General features: G+C 39.7%; 1 protein-coding gene across 1 annotated transcript in view; it reads right to left on the reverse strand.

The window, feature by feature from the left end:
- EYA1 (EYA transcriptional coactivator and phosphatase 1) overlaps nucleotides 1–14,977 on the reverse strand; it is a 152,761-nt gene that overhangs the window by 67,743 nt on the left and 70,041 nt on the right. The window contains exons 3-6 of the mRNA XM_069779509.1: nucleotides 14,812–14,939; nucleotides 12,928–12,990; nucleotides 2,054–2,134; nucleotides 60–129 (exon numbers count right to left, since the gene is read on the reverse strand). Coding sequence (XP_069635610.1) covers nucleotides 60–129; nucleotides 2,054–2,134; nucleotides 12,928–12,990; nucleotides 14,812–14,939 — 342 coding nt within the window. The remainder of the gene's footprint in view (nucleotides 1–59; nucleotides 130–2,053; nucleotides 2,135–12,927; nucleotides 12,991–14,811; nucleotides 14,940–14,977) is intronic.

Below are 14,977 nucleotides of genomic sequence, written 5' to 3' on the forward strand. Positions count from 1 at the left end.
AATCTGTCTATTTCAGTTATTATTACTACTACTATTATTATTTTTAAAAGATATCATACTTGGAAGGGTAAATCTGTGGCGGGGAGAACTGGTGTGTTTGTCTTGGGCTGAAACCACTGCTTCCAATTGCTGCACCAAGGAGAAAAGAAAGCACACAGAAGTGTAAATACACACACCAAAGACAAATATTATTTTTCCTAATAGAATTTCAGGGTATTAACAAGATTTTAATTAAATTCAAATATCATTGATACCTTAGATAGAAAATAATATTTTATCAGGAACTATACAAGAATGCTTAACATTAAATCTTGATTACAAATCTCAAATACTAAATTGCCCCTTTGTACAACTCCTGAGCCATAGTTTATTCTTTGCTCGCACACAGACAACATTTTCAATGCAAACAACCTATTTCCTAATGGAAACATTTCCCTTCATATTTTCAAAGGATTATTGATATCTCAAGTGCAACATTTTTATTAACTTTTAGAATTTTTAAGACCTACATTTTATGAAGGAGCTTTATGCGTGCCTCAATTGAAAACATATGGCCAACTTCAGAGCACGTGCCTTTTTTTTTTTAAAAAAAAAAAAATTCCATAATACAGAAGATGTATTACCATATTACACTTCCTCCTCTTTTCCCCCACCTTATCTGCTTTCTAAAATGCTTTCCGACCTTCAAAACAGTCAGTATTGCATAAAGATGTCCCTCGTGCAAATGCTCTTAGTGAAACGCTTAAGCCCAGGAGGCTAAACAGTGAGCTTCGCCGCCGGCAGCCCAGCCGCTGCTGACGCAGAGCTTTACGCCAACCCGTCCTGATTTCTTTCGGTATTTTTGGGCGCTGCCGAGAGCGTGGCGGATGTGCTGGCGTGCTCCGCTCTGGGCGTTATTTTCGGGAGCCCTTCCCTCTCTGGTTACCGTTTGGGTGCCATTTCTTCTCCAGGTCCCAAGGTGGGGTTTGAAGCCTTTGCCAGGAAGGGGTCAGCAGCAGGTTATGAGACTACTGTAAAATCAGACAGCCGGAGAAACAACAGGCCCTATTGCTAAGTACTTGGAAATAAACAAGGCACGGATAATTACCCTTCGCCAGCTACCCCTTTCCTGGCCAACTACAGGGAAAATCCATCATCTTTACACTCCGGGAGTGCTCGCGAAGTGTGGAGGGAAGCAGGGAATCCCTTTCCATGCCTTCCACACCTGATAGTTTTTCTTTTCTGTGGCCTGTGAGGCTGCAGATATGTCAAATGTTACGGTCCGACCTTTAGTCAGATCACCACAGATGTACGTAGCTACTATCAAACACACTACCTTTTCTTCTTTCAGAGATTTAAAATACTCTAGAAACCTTTTTTTGCCTTTCAAGTTTGGTACTTTCATACTCAACAGCATGTGCAAAAAATGGAGGCTGTGACAAGACCAGAAAAGGGCTGGCTACTTGGAGCCTGACTGGTTCCGAGACGTCAAATTTTGCTAGTCTGGAAATATAATCCCACGACATAGTACTAGATCCTTTTTTATTTGATTTGCACCATAAAAACAATGTGCTAGAAATACCATGGTTAATCCATAGGTATGCAAAACTGTGCAAACATCTTAGGATTTTCTCACAGTGTTTGTCTCCTGTCTGTTAGAAGCTAAGATGTGTTTGGCTTCCAGGAAGAAAAAAAGCCTGACCAAAGAATGAATACCTTGATAATAATAAATTACAATAAATGAGGAAGACCTACCCCTCAATTACAACACTAATCACAGAGGCAGGTATGTTTACTTACAGAAGACAAAAGAGTAATTACTCTGGGCCAGAATACTCCCTAGTGAGACTCCCACTGAAGACACCAACAGAGATTAATAAGCCTGATGCTGTAATGCTCCTTACTCGGGGAAGACTCCTATTGACTTACACTGTCTGAGTAAGACGAACAGAAACAGGCATAAGCTGCAAAGTGCACAAGGCTTTTTAACAGCTGTGCACAGGTTTACACCACATGGGATAAGAAAATAGTAAATGAAAAAATGCTGAGCTTAAAACCTTTGTTTATTCCTTACCTGATCCTGAGAAATTGTCTAAAGACCCGTCTGTGGTAGTAGTAGTAGCAATCTCACTGCTGCTCATTGGTTCTGTTTTAACTATAGAAATATAAATAAAATATATTCTATATGCACCTAATATTCTTGCACACGCATGCACACACACTCACTACAGCCACAAATTCAATAAAACAAAAATGTGCCAAAAATGTTTTAAATCATGGCTATCGATATTTTGCATTTTATGTATTTGTGTATACAAATAATGCAAAGTACTGGCAGCTATGATTTACACATACATTTAAAATGATCAGGAGGGTTATTTCTGTCCCCAAGGAATAAGAGCCACTGTTAACAAACCAGAAGTCCCCATGCAACTCTCTGCACCTGTCCTGATTCCTCTTAATCCTGCAGACCCAACAATAAGGGTCCACATTTAGATCAGGTCACACAGACATTTACAGGCTTGAAAGACAGGAATTTGAATAAGACAAAAAAGGAAATATTTTTTAAATGGGTTTCTCTGAGGGCTGTTCAAATTTTTTTTTCCATCCAAATAACATTTCAGAGGAAAAATAAGAATTTGTGATGAAGTAAAACACTTCCCTCGTGGTGGATTTCTCCTCTCAAAATGAAAACCAACTTTATACTCAGCAACCCTGAATAAGCAAAGGGGACACAGTCCTCACCAAATACTTCAAAGAACGCTTTTACATTTTATCACCTCTGCACCCGTAACCCAACATGGCTGTCAGAGAGTAAAAAAGAATGACAGTAAGAGAGATTCTCTCCTGGCTCATGCTGCTTCATAATTAATTATTAATTAATGACTTTTAATAAAGCCTTAAGTAAATAAGCAAACTTCCCTTTCTGTTACTCCAGCGCAATCTCAGTAACAGTATTCTGATCCATGGAGCAAGGATAGGGCTGACCTGGCATGGATGCAGACAGGCACAATACCTACTCCCAAGGAGCCATCAGATCAGCACGGCAATCTCTCAAATCCATTTTTACATACCTAGCTTTTGGAGTTACAGCAACTTGTTGCACCAAAAGCAACCGAGGATGACGTTTCAGAAAACAACGGAGCTGATCTTACTATCAACATCCCACCGCTTTCGCTCTTGTTGACACACACAGTCACCACTTCCCACGCACCAGAGCTGGTGCATACCTGACCTTTCAGCGAGGCAGTTCAGTAATGCTGCAAAAGGTGAATCTGAGAAAACCAAGGTAAACTGCACCCCATTTGACACGTAAAGCCTTGGTGTCATCTTGACACAGGTGTGCGTGTATGCATGTATGTTTGTCAATACATACGTGTTGAGGAATTGCAACCATCACTGGCAGAAACCCTTTTGGTGCCAGGTTTGGAAAGGGAGAGGCAGAGGCGCTTTCCCCTTTTGACAAAGGATCTTTCCTTGCCAATCCAAATTCTTATTTCCGCATGCCTCACTATTTCCTTCACCTGACCTCATCCACAGGATTTATATGCAATCGCTCAAGATTTTACTAATTACCCACTATTTTCTTTTGTTTCTCATGCAGGATGTTTTTGTCTGTACATGCTAACTCGGGAGATCAATACTAGGTCCACACAAAACTCTGCTACGTCTGCATTAGTAAGAAGTGCAGCCCAGTAAGAAAAATTTCATGGAGTGAAATGGTTGGTGCAGATGGTCCAGTATCCACACTTCAGGCATTTTTGGGGGGGTTATTCATGCTAGGTTTAGTCTTGTCCCAAGGAGTGAGCACCCATCAGCAGCTGGAGAACATTAGCTGCGCTCCTGCAGAGCACCTTTTTTGAAAGAGGTGAAGTCCAAGAGACTCCACAAGGTGATTTAGCATGTGGTAAGAAAGGCTGGTCAAGAGGTTCACTTCAAGAGTGCACTCATGATCTGAACTACAACTCTAATACAAACGTATTTCTTAAAAACACAGCATGTAAGATATCCAACATCCATTTCATAACTAAATACTGAAAGTCTAACACACAGATGCAACAAAATATTTGTTGCAAAGTGTCTATCCCAAGTAATTTTCCAGAAACTACCAGATCTTTACAGCAAGTTCTACACAATTTGTTAATCTAGATACCAAGAATTAGAGCATCTACATTATCTTCTGCTTTTTCTTAGAAGTTTATCACAGCTACATTTTATGGTCAGACTAATATTTCCCTCATAGATTACTCCAGCTTTCCCCAAACTCTGCAAGTCTTCTGAACCCAATTTCCATAACGCAATTATACTTTTGGAAATAACAATGAAAGATGCTTTTCTCTATAGCTGGCAGCTGCAGGGGAGGAAAAGAGAGGAAGATGAGACAGAGCAACCTAACTTGGGGTCAAGGGTGGAAGATTTCAGTATATGCTTTCTCCAAACTCTTCCCCTCTTCTCTACTGGAGAAACAATTCTTCTATATTCCTTATAAAATAAAATATCATTGTTTGGATCACCACAAACTAGCAGTCCAAGGACTATGCTGAGCCAGCTCATACAATACAGAGATGTACAGCATCATTTGGTTTTGATAAGGTTTTTAGGATATTCTTTCCAAGTGGATGTAAATGCCTCTTTTGCCATTGGTTTAAAAGCCTACTTCACGTGCCTTTGCACCTATCTGGATCTCAGATACCATTTGGGGGAAAACTTCATCAAAATGGAATTTCTGTCTCTACGACTCATGAGCAATACTTCTGTGCAACAATATTTGTAACTGAATGCTGTTTACTAGACATACTACTTTTGAAGATACGGGATAACATACATGAAATACAATGCAGTGCCTTCTTCATGGAAATGAATTCTAGCTGCTGACAGAGGTGCTCACAAATTTTTCATAACAACTGTTCCTTATGTCTCCTCTCTCGGCTGTTGTATTTCCTGAATAAATGAAAAACAGGATAAGAAAGGCTGTTCACATTATTCCTGATCTGGATACCCATTAGTAGGCTGATAAGAAATAAGCCCTATCATGCCGTCTTTAGGAACAACTATGACCTTAATGGACCTTTGCCCCGTAGCTAGTTGGGAATTTAATAAAGATGGATAGGAACACAAAAGCCCTCCGTTCCCCAAGCATTTTAATCAAAATGCCAGAAAATGACTGCCTATTTCCTTCTATCTGAGCCTAAACATCTTTCAAGATAATCAAAGCTTGCTATACAAAGAAATAAACTGAGAACAGCCATGGTTTTACCCATTGGAAATATTTACCATGTGTATTGTCACTGCAGAGGAAGGTTTCTCATTTGCCCAAGGCAAAAACTGACCTGCAATGGAGCATATTTCACCCCAGAATCACGGGGAAAGAGTGCTGCAAAGGCATTGCCTAAGGTTACAAGTCTGCCAGTCTATCACAGTAGCACATCAGTAATCCATGTCTATCATGAGAGACGTATGGAGCCGTCCAAGGAAGCAAGGCTTTGGACCGGCACGGAACTGGCCCTGACGCATGCTCCTTAAGCATGCTCTGGATTTCAGCTCTCCGCATTTTCCACAACAATTAATGTTTCTGCAACATGTCCTAACCTTTCACAGGATGACACTGGGCAATGAGTGGGAACATTGCCACATCTACACAGAACACGGTGCAAGCTTGCCTGTAACTGTTAACAGCATGCTCGTGGCAGAGACCGCAGAAAGTGAAACGGGAGAGTTCCCATTTCTGCTGCTTCTTCATCAAAACAGACCTTTACAGAGGTGCAGAATTATCAGACTTGCATTATAGAGACAGGCTTTGATTTAGCAATGTGCTACTAAGTTTTAGTGCCGGCAAAATCACTCCTGTAATAAAACAGATTATCAATAAGAAGTTAAAGAAGAAATCTAACATATTCCACCTCTGCAAAAATTCAACAGTTATTTAGAATTACTGATATAGATTTGGTTTATATAACAAGGAGCTTAAGAAGCTATGTCAACAGAGACAGTTTTCCTCCTTATTTTTCTTTTCTAGTCATTTATGGGATTCTAAAAACAAGATTTAAAAAGAAACTGCGTAAGAAAATGCAACAGAATACTAGAAAAAAATAGGAGTAGCAGATAATAACCCACATACTAGCTCTAAATAAAAAGCACAAAAATTCTGAGATAGCCTAACTGCTGATCTGACATTATATCGATTGTCAAGATACTTCTTAAGATACTCAGAGCTTGCAAGTGCCATGTGCCCTGTTTTGTCAGCCATATTACAAAAGGTGGTTAAAAATTACTTACATGGCAATTTCTGAACTCCACTGAGAGACAGAACTTCAGACCAGAACCCACAAGTTCATGTGGTTGATTGGCCAAGTAACAACTTTCTGAGTTCACAGCTTGTCATGCAGTCACTGGTATATGTAGCAGTAAAGAGTGCTATGAGGAATGAGATGCTAGCTGTTGTAAGTATGGATTTAAAGACCTAAAATTTGGCCATTCCTAACACGGAAGTCATATGAATACATCACAAAGATTGCACCTTCAAGCATGCAAAAAGTAAGGTTTTAAAATATCTTTCTAAAATTACTTTGATTATCTAAAATACATAAGGCTTGCTCTACTGAACTAGTCTTTGTTAACAGCTACGCCATATCCATTAAACCAGAATAGAAATATTGTAAACATGGCTGACTTATTAAATCAGTTTTAATTTTGCAGTTTTAAGACTGAAGTAATACTGTAATGTTATATTCTTTGTATTATACGAGTAAGTGGGCAAAATGAAATCATTCCTGGCTGACAGCTCTCAGCATTCATGGGGCACAAAGAGTCTCAACAAAGTAAGCGAGGCTGTTTGTTTGTTTATAGACATACATATAAATACAATTTCTAGCCCTATTTTGGTTTGTCTCAAGGTGACATCTTCAAATAATGTTAGCAGCTAAACACCAGGTAGATATCTTGATTAAGTATTTATGTATCCATTACTATTCATACACTGTTTTGCTTGATACCAGCCTCTTTCTGTACCCACTAGAAGCCCAAAGCTTACCTGAAAGCTCAAAGATAATTGTCACTAACAACGGGACAAAAATTCTACCTTGAATCTCTAAGCTGATGTTATTTTCCATTACTTTATTCAAACTCTCCTCTGTTTGTACTGAAGAATCTTGCAATTATAAACAGGTTACTAAAGCTTACAGGTTACTTATAAACAGGTTACTCAATTGTACTAATTCCTATCCAGGACATTATTTTCTCTTTTTATCACAGACTATCAAATCATCAGCTCCTGACCGTGAAGCCAGATAAACTTACTTGCTCCTGTTTCTGAAGGCAGAGGACTCTTCCTGAATCTCATTGTCTGGAAATTACCAGAAGGTAATTACTACAAGGTAATTTCCAGCCTAAATTTATGTTTCGTTTTCAAAGAAAGTCCCTGCTCAAAGCAGCACATTCTAGTTCAAGCCCAGACTGTTTCTCCTCTCCCCTCCTCTGATGTGAGGAGGCTTCAAAACTTCTGCAGTATTTGGGCTGCAGCTAACACCTAGCTTTCACTGCATGCACAGTTCCCCCACGACCTTCATCTTCCTCTTACGTTATGCATTACAACTGAAAGAGCTTTAACATCATTGCACCTGCTCATCTAGCAGTAAACCCCTTAAATTTACAAAGGAATGGCGTCACCACTACAAAGCAAAATCAGAAAGAAAATTCAAAGCCATCTGGGTGGAGACAAGTTTTGATAGTATTTGCAGCTGCTAATCAAGATTTAACCTGGATATTCATCTGACAAGTACAATCATGGCTTAAAATAGTCTCATTCACTGCAGTTAGAAGATGAGAACATCTGAGTCAAACTAAGGTTCTTACCCCTTCACACTCACTTGGCAATTTATACTGAATGATTGTATCTCTCCTGTCCAAACGGAGGCAGCATATATCCAGAAACAATCCTTTTTAGAGGTGTTATGGCCTATTTCCTTTTTTTTTTTTTTTTTGCCTTCTTAACTCCTAGATTGGGAATCTGACTGTGGCAACTCCCCTGCACGTGTGTAACAGTACGCACATCCTCCATGTAAAATATCCGTACTCTTTAACCAAAGCCAGACAGAATGACCACGTAATGTCACAGTCCCAGCCATTAATGGCAAAGGTTGTCTTCAGCTACCTTCTGGGAACACGGAGGGCTTCAAGTGAACAGAGAGCATCATGGAGAAGTCAAGCCCGCTCTGCCATTTAGATGCCAGACTGAGACATGAAGACAGAAGCAGAATGACAAAGCGGGTGGGACCTTTCATAAGTGGGAAATAATATCCCCTACTTTTAGCCAGGGCCTGAACTCCAGGACTGCCAGATTTAAAGCGAAATTCACCTGGACAAAGAGGGCTAGCACCAGCTTGCATTCCGCTCCACCCAGCAGCAGCAGCAAACTCCCCAGCTTGTCTCATCAAACCAGGTGGCGCAGGTACTTCTCTCACTGACCAGGGGTCAGATGACACGGCTAACCCTGAAGTGTAACCAAGTTTCATGCTTTTTTATCTACCTGTGATAAGCAAAACCCCTCAGAAGATTACAAGATGCAAATGCAAGTGATAAATCATCAAGTCACAAGCCTCTGAAGTTGCTATGCTAAGGCTCTTCGTATATCACCCTATTGTCTATTAAGGTGCAATCTTAGACTAAGATGTTCTACTCCTGTTCCCTGGAACTTCTGCTGGTGCACAGCAACAGCAGGGTCTGGATTTCCTTCTCATCTGTATTACTGGCCAGGCGTATGATACTTCTATCTTATGCTGCGCAATCATGCAGTTGCACACATGCAGATCACGCCTAACAGGCTGGTCCCACTGGAGAGACACCGCACCTAGCACCATGTGTTGCAGTTACAGTTTACAGTGAAGCAGCGAATATCTTCACAGGTTCTTGATGTCCCACAGCCTGTGCAAAGCCACTGTGGGGCTCAGACACACGCAGAGGGTGCTCTCACACCACCACGCTCCACCCACAGTCTGGAACGGCATGTGTTGCGGACACATTTATGAGAAGCTTGCAACAATAAATGATATTAAAATAATGGTGCTTCCAAGATGTTATGTTCTTTTTTATTTTTTTTTTAAGTCATTTGTCATTTGGAGTATTTTCTTTCCCCGAAATGTCCGTGGGAACCAGTGTTGCTATTAACTTTTCACTTAAACGAGGTCCATCCTTTCAAGAAAATGTTATGGGGGAAAACAAAATGGTGAAGCTTTCACAAACAGATGCACGTACATACGGAAAAGACAATAAATACATAAATATTTATTATCCAGTCTCCTCCTCAAGACCTTGCAACAGGAGTTGCTGGACTGAGCCAACAGAGGAGTAGACAAGTTATTTCACTGGCCAAAAAACTATGAAAGAGGAATAATAGAGCATTATGCTACATGTGCTCAGAACAGACGGAAGGACTCTTGGGGAAGCAGGAGAATAAAAGCACAGATAAGACAAAGCATCTGGAAGGAAGCCAATGTAATACAGCAAGAAGAAAGAGGTAAAAAGCAGGCAAGAAAAGACAGTCCAAGTCAGCCCCTTGCCTTCACATAAATGGGCAGTGATGTGTATCTGATTTTTATCCTCCAGAAGTGGCAGCAGGTTGAAGATTATTACTAGCCCCTATGGACCCCTAGGTTGCTTTTGCCAGTCTGGGGCCTGGAACCACTGCAGTCTTTGCCTCTGGCCACACAACTGTCCTCTTGCGCTCTGCTGGGGCTGAGTAAAGAAGTTAGCATCTATAGTTCTTGATACTAACACCCTACTGAAATGCAAAGATTAGATTTACCTTTACTGCGCTATTATTTCAGGATGTATAAATATGGAGTTATCCCTGCATCAATTCCAAGTTTCATATCATTAGCTCTGCATCACAAACACAAGTCTAGAAACTTCAGCATACATAATTGGCAGAAACTCCAGAAATGAGCAATTAAAAGGTACCAGAACCCAAGCATCTCCCAAAGGAAGACCATTTTGTCTGATTGCCATCGCCTACCACAACTTTGCATCCCAAAGTACACAAAATTCTGAATAACTATTAAAAATTATAAATAACTTACACAAAATTATTTACTGTCAATAAAATCATTCACTGCCAATGTGCAGGCTTGATTGCAATACTGAAAGACTATTTTGAGTGCTACAAAGTACTGTTAGAATTCCAACGAATACTCAACGTATAATTTACTTACAGAAATCTACATCATGTGCCATAACAACAACCAGCTCATACCCTCTCTATGGATTTCAACATCTTACTCCACAATTACTTCAGAAAATACTGAAAACATTTTTTTTCTCCATTCTGTAATATTGCAAATCAACAGCAAACATAATACACAGCGCTGCCTTTTGAAACCGTGAAGGTGGATTTACGTTCACCAGACTTAAAACAACCTTTTTAATGGCTACCCATCAGATAGTCACGTAGTGGGGAGCTTTGACTGCCTTTGTGTGGGATCTCATTCTCATGTTGCAGCAGGTACTTAAAGAGCGAGAACCGTTTTTTTCCAAAGGAATTTTGACGTCCAACTCTCTTTGAAGCCTCCCTTCCTATGCGTCTTTGAAAATCTGATCTTCAATTTGTTATCCATCTTCCCTTCCCGCTTGATATGAAAATGCCTTTTCTTCCTTCTGAACACTCAAAAATGAGGGCAGAAGCGGCACCATGCTCTGAAAGTGAATGAAGTGTAGTTGCTTGGAAAACCACAGCTCCTTCTCCTAATCTTCATCTACACTTTTCCATTCCAGTTGCATTAAACATCATCATGATCGGCCACAGGCTTCTGTTTCTCACTCTGTGTCATTTGTCAGAACTGATATACATTCTTTAGATAAAAGTACAGATCCCTGTAGGCAGAAACTAGATGCAGTTGTCTGCTATGGAAAACAGCTCTGCTACTCCTTTCAAATTTATTGATTACTTGCAGCCTTTCCCCTCTAAAGTATATCTACCAATGCGGGCACTGTCGTTGGAATAGCCACTAGCTGTCTGATAAAACTTAATGAATGGCAATTTTATTAGCTTCTGTTGTTATTGTTTCTTTAACTCCTTCAGTATCAACCCACCACAGCAATTCGCTGACAAAAGAAGATTAGAGATAAAGCACGACTATGAACATTTTGATCCCTACTGCAATTATGGCTGGTTTTTTTAACAGATTTTCTTAGGCACCTTATACAGGGCCAAATTTTTAATGGCGTCCAGTGTCTGCTGTTCCCTACAACAGAGGGTATTTTGTGGAAAAACACTTAAAGAGAACATGGAAAACTCAAATGCTGTAGTATTTATATCATCAGCACCACCTTGGAGTGCCAGGACTGATTTTTCTGAGTGCCTTTAGCCAGACATTTTAGTGTTACCCCTCTGCATTTGATCCTGGGAAATTTCTGGCTGGTCACAGTCTATAATTTCCTTGTTACTTCCCCATCACTGGTTTGAAGACCATACTGCCTGGCCCAGAGAAGAGGAAGAAAAAACCCAAACACCAGCAAAGTAATTAATTCTTATTAGCTATGATTTTTTTTTAATCAAGGTGTTAAGGAAATGCTACTTTTCCTCTCACCACATATACATCCAGAGCTATGAAGACTGTCTTATGATCTGCTGCAAACTTAAAAGGATAGTGTTTGTTCTACAGAAATCACGATGCTCTAAAAGAATCCCGTAGAGGAATTGCTATCTGAGACACAAAGTAGTAAATCTGACTCGTTTAAAATTGTTTAGCTAGAAGGAAATAAATAGCAGTCACCCAAAACTCCCTGTATTTCTTCAGCTGCAGTCCTCACCAGCATTACCTGGTCAGTTCTGCGCTACAGTAATTTTGCTCCACCAAAGTGAAATTAAGCGCACGAAGAGTTATTATATCAAAGCTGCATGCAGAGATTAAACTCAGACTCAATCACACAACTAAATACCCATTCAGTGCTTTGAAAATTTACCACTAAGTGTGAAGCTAAAAATATTAGCTAGTAACAGTGAGCTATCTTTCAACCGCATCCTCTTGTAGAACAACATCAGTAAGAGACATGTCTGAAAATGCGCCTTAGAGGAATTAACAAACATTTGTTTGAAACAGAGCCATTTCACTTTGGGACGTGGTTTTTTTTTCTTCTTCTTCTTTTTTTTTTCCTCCCCCTCATCTAGTGAACATATCCTGCACTTCAGGGTATGGAAACCTGCCGAAATCACAGCCATAGTCAAATAAAATTTAACATATCTTTACAAGATATTTATAACATGCAAATACCTAGAGGCCCTTTTTCTCGTTCTCATGAAGGCCCCTTATGCCAGAAAAGGAGGGCTCTTTCATGTTAGTGAGAATGGGTGCATAGTAGATTAGAAGCTGGTTTCAAGTATTATATTTAACATGTGAAGGTTCAGCAACCCACACCTCCACTCCACATGCAACAAGCAAACCACACCGCAGCATTTTAAGAAAGGTGTTTGGCAAGCCCTTATGACTGCATCCTTACAATCTGCCACTTGTGTCTCAGCAGGATTCTGCTTCAAGAATCTCAGAAAAAATAATTTTACTTCACCCTTCATTAAAAAAGAATAAGAAACCCTTGCTTCATTCACTCAATTTTTTCTTAAGCCTGTTTAGCAGCTCAAGGAACCCAAACCAAACATTTTCTCAAGATAAAACAGATTAACAGTAAAAATTCCACCTTCCGACTCTTAGGCATCTGCTTCACTCACAAATTTGGTCTCTCGGCACACATCTGATTCAGAAATAAATTATTCAATTATGTTTCTTTCACAAGCTTTTCCTTATTTGTCACTTAAGAGCAATCAGAGACAGGAATTTTCAATTTAGAAAATTTAGACCAGAATTGCCAAGCACAAGCTATTTCTCGGGACGCTTTCTGGACAACTTCTAAAAACGCATGCTGAGTGCCCACGCCTGCTGCGCCCACCGCAGCCACCCAAACCTGCGGGGGTCTGTGCGCTAGGGCTTAGCAACCAGTCTGCAGTGCTGAGGAGGGTCATGTCACCTGAGGGAAAATTGCAAACAAAAGAAAACCGTTTGGCTTCGTCTCAGAAGGTAAACATGTACTGCAAGTTATAGCTTTCTGGGTAGAATTCACCCCAAATTAATAAGCCTGAACTTCAGAATTCTAGTGTCAGATAAATAAGTTACTGTGGTTTAATTTACTTTCTTCAGTAAACTCTGATACCTACCTAAGAAGTTGGGCTATTATTGCCAAAATTATTTGCTACCTGAGGTCAGTGCATGAATAGATACAATATATAGCTCATTTCCCAACAAAGTAATATTAAGCACCCCGTTTTTCAGAGTGTATGCCTGCACACAGCAACTACTTAGAACAAAAAGTCGAGCCAGACGGTAAGTGTCTTTCAGTGTTTCAAGGAACACTCCCTATTTTTGTGCTACTAAAGAACCTTCCAAGTTACACAGAAGGTACAAGAGCTGATGAAGTTTACAGCAAAGGCTTTCATGAGCTATTTGAAAGGGTCGAGCAGTTTTATCCTGTACCAAAACTGGTATATACCTGGTAATATGATATAAAAATGCAGTAATATACTGGGGCATTTAAAATGAAGAGGACTCATCTGTGGACATGAAATATTTTTCTGCTTAAACTACATTAACACATTAAGCACTTTATTTTTTCTTTAAAAAGCTACTTTTTCTTTTTTTTCCAAATGGCTTAAAATTTGATTGCAGCCATACTTTTACAGCAATAGCAAAAGTAAATTATACACAACTCTGGCACAAATGCCTGTTAATCTGATAACCCATAAACCCTCCCCACTACAGAGGACTCCAATTAGAATGAATAACAGAGATGTTTGGGGAATCGAGGGGGGAACGACATCTGTTTGATTGACATGTGCCTTTCCTGGAAGAATGCAATGCATGTCCATAATCCTAAACAGTCTGACAGCACTAATATGACCCAGTTCTTTAGAAAAAAAGGCATATCTTTGCTACAACAGTTGTTTAACTATACGTTTATACTGAACAGTAATATTGAAGCTGCGTGACTCTCTTTTCTGGTAATGCATTAAAATCTCTGTTCACATAGCAAGCCAAATGTTGTGTATGATCTTTCCTACTATTGCCATAGAAATGTTACAGGAAAGAGTATTTTTTGCTGCTTATTCTATAAACCCTTCTGTGTTTCATTGTATCTATTATTGTATGTATTATATATGTATTCTATTACTGGCAAAGCTGTTAGGTTGTTCTGCTGTTAGTATTCTACCGAGAACAAACATAACTTATCAACTGCCTGACTGCTTCTTGAAAAATAGGTATCAGTTTACCCCATTGAATTACTACACCTGTTTGAATTTTGGCCACTCCATCAGAGCAGCAAGCTAGCCTGAGGAAATTTCAACACTCTGTTTTATTAGCCTACTTGACAAAACTTTCATAGCCTTAGGAGCTTGCAAAAAGTGAGAACATAAAGAAATAATCGAAATAGTGAAAAAGACTGAAAGATTGCGTTTTGTAGTACAACAACTGTAAACACCTCATTCTTTTTTCTCATCGCTAAACTACCCTTTCAGGTTTGGGGGATTTTTTTTTTAAGCTCTGCAGATACTGCCTGCTCAGTCCATTCAAACTTCATAGAAGGAACATAAATCTGGAGTGAAAGCTATTGCTGAAACTTGATAATAGTAACTACCGATAAACATTGAACATCGGCTCTCCACACCATATTACATAAACACGGAACACCTAAAATAGTAAACCATTTTCTCTGTATAGCTTCCTGACTGCAAGAACAGCAATGCAACAAGGAGAAAAAACAAACTATGAAACACTAAAAGAAAAGGTGGCTCACCTTCTGTGCCATTGGGTGTCATGGAATTATTATTTATATGGGAGTTATCGAGTTTTGGACCACTGGGGGATTCACTACTACCACTTAGTCGGCTATGTGGGCTGGCTAGATCCTGCATTTCCATAGACCTGAAAACAAGATGCAACTACTTTTAGTGACATATTCA

This window comes from Haliaeetus albicilla, chromosome 3 (assembly GCF_947461875.1).
Source record: "Haliaeetus albicilla chromosome 3, bHalAlb1.1, whole genome shotgun sequence".
Classification (NCBI taxonomy): domain Eukaryota; kingdom Metazoa; phylum Chordata; class Aves; order Accipitriformes; family Accipitridae; genus Haliaeetus; species Haliaeetus albicilla.